This window comes from Morone saxatilis, unplaced genomic scaffold, assembly GCF_004916995.1.
Source record: "Morone saxatilis isolate NCDOM2014 unplaced genomic scaffold, NCSU_SB_2.0 Contig20, whole genome shotgun sequence".
NCBI lineage: Eukaryota > Metazoa > Chordata > Actinopteri > Moronidae > Morone > Morone saxatilis.
The window spans coordinates 11,679,897-11,684,970 of NW_023339763.1; the positions used below are offsets into that span (position 1 = coordinate 11,679,897).

Genomic DNA, 5,074 nt, shown 5'->3' on the forward strand with positions numbered 1-5,074 from the left:
ATAAATAAGCCTTGGTTTTATTGGCCATAACCTTAATATCAGTTATTACTATGTCTTTCTCTTTTCTATTTACATTGTTCAAGTGCTGGGAAACAACAATTTGTGATGAAACTGTAATATGCTTGGATCATAATCTGAGAACTCCAAAATATATTGCACGTTTCACAATTTAGCAAAATTTGCTGGACGCTGTTGGTAACACTGCTCTGGTGCCAAAGCTTCTTGACATCTTTCTGTTTAACCCATCAACTTAAACATCAGCTATATACGGAAACTTGCTTGACCGTTCCTTTTTTTTCTGCTTCAAAACCTGCCCTTCAAATGCTAAGTCAAATTTAAATCTGGTGCAACTCTCCATATGGCAGAACTGCAATAGCCTACATCTTCCCCCAAACCCTGCATTATCAAAGTGAAGGTGAACCAACCCCAGGTTCATGCCTGTCTCTGATTGCCTTCCTTCCTGGGTTTCTTTGTCATTATTGTCTGTACTTAATTGCAAAATTTGGCCTTCTTACGAAAGAACTTCCCTTCCTGTAAGTCCTGTGTTATTAAACCAGCCTTATTATGTGAACCTACGGCCCCAATGTAACCGGCCTTGGCTGCCAATGAATGTTACCCCTGCCGTGTAATTGCGGTTTGTTATCAAATCCTTAATTCCTTTGGCCTCCAAACTAATATTTATCATGGCAATAGTTACGCCGGTAACGTTGGCTATGCATTGTTAAAAATTTTCTACCCCAGCCAGGAAAAGAAAGTGAAAAGCCTTTAAAAAACCCTGCAACCCGGCCCACCCTCTCATTAGTGGCAATTTAATTTCCCCTCTATCATATGTAAATATCCAATTTGGGGCCTACAATACATTCACAAATGCCAGGATTCTATAACTTATTCCTTTTGAACTACTGCACCTCCCCAGTGTTGAACCCAACCAATAAATTTGATGTTTATGCAGAACCACAAAAGAAATAAAAAAGATCTTAGAATAAAAGTTATTTAAAAATCAGAAGGCAATCCTTAAGATGCCAAAACAAGAACAGTTATAGAACATATTTAGCCTTTTGTACTGTATGGTAACATCCTAGATTTAGTTATCAACAGTCATTTTAAATTTTGCCTCAGCAACACCATACAAACAGAGGTAATGTGAAGTAAGTTTTCTTTTCTTTGTTGTTCTTTTGTTTAATAATAATTGTATTCAGAATATATATATATGTATATTATGATTATTACTTTTAAACAACAATTGAAATTGAAATTAACCAGCTATACTACAATTACACAATAAACATGTTTTTCTTATTATATATAAGCCCAATGAAAAGACTTGAGTGTCTGCATGTAATAGAACGACTCCATAGTGCTTTGACAGAAGCTGAATTATGTTGTGAACATGCTGTATACATATATATATATATATATATATATATAGCCATCTTCATAACAAAAGATAAATGGCTCTCAATATAATGCAGAATTAATTTACAAAACTATTATTATTCTCAATATAATGCAGAATTAATTTACAAAACTATTATTTTATATTATTCTCCCAAAATTTCTCAAAGTAACAGCAGAAACCCAACATGCCAAATTAATGGTTAACAACCATTGTAATGGTTAATACATTTTTAACAAAATCATAATGAGCATTTGAGTGAGTATTTATCTTTTTCATTGCTTTCATGTTGAATTGGATGTTGTTATGTAGAGGGAGAACTTATTTTTATGAAAGCATATCATTGTGTGATCTATGTATTTAAATTGTTATTGTGAAAGTGGTTTTTAAACTGAAAATGTAGCCAATACTATTGCTGTCTCATACAGGACACTGCAGCCTGTAACAGCCAACACAGCTTATATTTTTCTGAAAAAATGTACTAATAATAATGAAAACATGAAAATCATATACAAATGTAGTTATGAATTTCTAAAGTGAATAAACTGTAATTGTGATCTAAGAGTTTTTGTTGTTGGTTCTCTTGTTGTTGATCATGATCTTTTCCTGTGGTTTGATTGGTCGTGCTGTTATCTTCTGATAGTTGATAGTCTGAATGATGAGTCTAAAATTTGCGATAAACTTCAGAAGATCTTTTGGTGGCATGGTAGCTAGCAATGTCGCCTCACATTTAAAAGGTCGCGTGTTGGAGCTATTTTCTATGTTAACTGTGGGTGGCGCTGTGGGTAGCCACAAGTCTATTAAAGGTGCAGACTAATTGGTACAGGCGTGGCGCACAGCGAGGCATATGGTTTTTAACCGTGCCAAAGTCGGCTGTTGTTTTGTTTATTGTAAAGGATTTGTTTGTTTTAATTTAATTATTGAAGAAATAAATGGATTGGTATATCTTAACTATAAGTTTAGACTTTGGAAAGTAATCAAGCCAGCAACGAGCACGAGTATTAAACACAGCAAAGGTGCATCAACATCCTGGTTTCCTCCAGGTGCTCCGGTTTTCCCAACCATCAAAACATGTATGTTAGATTAATTCTCCAGATATAGAGTTACTCCTCTGCTGTCACAGGACCTTTATAATAAAAGTTCAGGTTAATACCAAAATATATACAGCATCATATAACGTAATTCTGAAGTCATATTAGACTGCCATGAAATATGGAGGCCACTGGATGTGGAATGTAAATCTATTCCATGTAGCAGATGAACAGTTTCATGTTGTTCATTTGTTGTTGGCATTGTGTTTTCATTCTGGTGTCCAATGTGGTGAATGTTTAATACTTCAGCTGAGGTTGGTTCTGCCACATTTTCCACGAGTGTTGTTTTTCACACAGTGTTTGTCTTGCTTGCTTTACTCCTAATATTCCTCTAAAATTTGACAAAGCTCAAAGAGCAAAGAAAGAAATTGACATAAACACAACGTCAGGCTGAATAAATGATGTTCAGCTTCATTGGGCTTGGTGAATTTTGACCATCAGATATGCTTGAGACCTGAAAGACTGAAAACAAAACATTGAGTAGTCTATAATTCTATGTATTCTATCAAGTCTTGCACCATCTAGTGCCTTATAATTGTACTTATTGTTGCAAGGGAAGTTTTTTCCTGTCTGTCTTTGTTTTGTGGAAAAATGTATTCCAAACTTAGAAGAAGCTAATATGAGGCTTCAGCAGTTTGAGTTTGTCATATCAAATGGGTATCTTCTAAAGTTACAGCCTGTTTAGTATGAAAAATTGAAAATGTGTTGCTATTGTTCCACTGCAGCTCAGCAACAACTTTGTTGTGATTTTTTTTCTTGTTTCTACATTTGAATGATGGATTCTACCATTCATAGATAATTCAGTATCCTGGAACTTACAACAGTTTACTGAGTCGATTGCATCAGCTTATCATTTACATGAGACTATGAGACAGTTACACATTAAAGTAAATTCATCTTCAAAACCATGTGCAATCTGCTGTCACATGATAAAAGGGTCAACATATAAATGTCAGGGCTTTCACAGAACAACTCACTTTAGTGCACTGCACACTTCAGACTGTATGAGGTGAGTTTAGTTACAACGATACATATCAGTCCACTGTGCCATACTTTATTATTTATTCTGTGATTTTCTCTTTTTATATTTAGGGAAAAATGGGTCCAGAAGAGAAAGCTGCTGTAATATTTAATACAACATTTGTTCGCCCTGCAAAATTCTATATCAGTGGGTTTTCCAACATCCCACATGTTAAGTATTTCTATGTGTTCTTGTGTTTTGTCTATATCATGACTGTTCTTGGAAATGGCTTCCTTATCTCAGTTATTTACCTGGCAAGACTCTCCATAACTCTAATACAATAATTGTGTTTAACCTGGCTTTGACAGATTTGTGTGGGAGCACAGCTCTCATCCCAAAACTCTTAGACACATTTTTGTTTGAAAGGAGATACATTGTCTATGAGGCTTGCTTAAGTTATATGTTCTTTGTTTTATTCTTTGGAAGTGTGCAGTCATGGACACTTGTCACAATGTCATATGACAGATTTATAGCTATTTGCTTCCCTTTAAAGTACCATAGTATTGTGACTAAACCAGCTATTGCTGCAATGCTGCTTTCTGCATGGGCTTTTTTACTGAGTGTAATAGGATGCATGGTTGGGCTTATTGATCGCCTCTCCTTCTGTAGATCTTTGGTGGTAAACAGCTTCTTCTGTGATCATGGACCAATATTTCGTCTGGCCTGTAATGACACATCTTTAAATTTCACAGTGGCATATGTTGCTTTTATTATAATCCTCTGTATTCCTCTTGTATTGATAGCATTTACATATGTTTGCATTTCCATAGCACTGAGCAGGATTGCATCAGGAGAGGAACGACTTAAAGCTTTGAAAACTTGCACTTCTCATCTGATTCTTGTGGCTATTTTCTTCCTACCAATTGTTGGCACCAACATAGCAGTATTGTACTCCCAAATCCATCCTAATGCCAGGATCCTAAACTCTACTTTGACACACACCATACCAGCTTTACTCAATCCTATTATCTACTCTTTAAAGACAGAAGAAGTGCTGAACTCTATCAGGAAGCTTTGCAAAAGAAATAAGATTAGCAACAAATTTACAAAATGGTGAACTCTTTATCACTGCTGTATTGACATATTAAGAAGTGTGTGTGTGTTGTAAAAATTATTATGTTGTAGATTATCTACTGTATTAAAGTAAAGGAAATGTTTATTTTGCATTAGCCAAACAATGAACTCCCATCAAATTAAATTAGGGATTTCCATATGTAGTAAATTGTACACTGCTTGGGATAACAATTATTAATTCATATTGTAGTTAATCCATACTATGTGATATGTTTCTATATTGTATTGCCTTCCTTTTCTGGCACTTTAATTTCCTTTCACATACTGTATCTTATATTTGCTCTGTGGAGGTAAAGGTTTTTTCACTTTCTTACATTCAGCTCCTTTAAAAATCTGTGCGGAGAGTCAGAAAATGTAACCACATCCACATGTGTGGCATTTTTGCAAAGTTCAAGCTCTGTAAAATAATGATACATTAACCTGATGTAAGCAGTCTTGCCTAAAAGAGGCAAAAGGCTGAAGATGAAACATGGAGGAGACTCAAGATGATTT

The 5,074-nt window shown here is 34.9% G+C and overlaps 1 protein-coding gene across 1 annotated transcript; it reads left to right on the forward strand.

Annotated features, from left to right (window-relative positions):
* The first annotated feature begins 3,585 nt into the window (after nt 1-3,585).
* Nucleotides 3,586-4,565, forward strand: LOC118331781 (olfactory receptor 1571-like). Its single transcript, XM_035666858.1, is given in 2 exon segments — nt 3,586-3,760; nt 3,763-4,565. Coding segments are annotated over 2 exon segments (978 nt in total).
* The last annotated feature ends 509 nt before the right edge of the window (nt 4,566-5,074 follow it).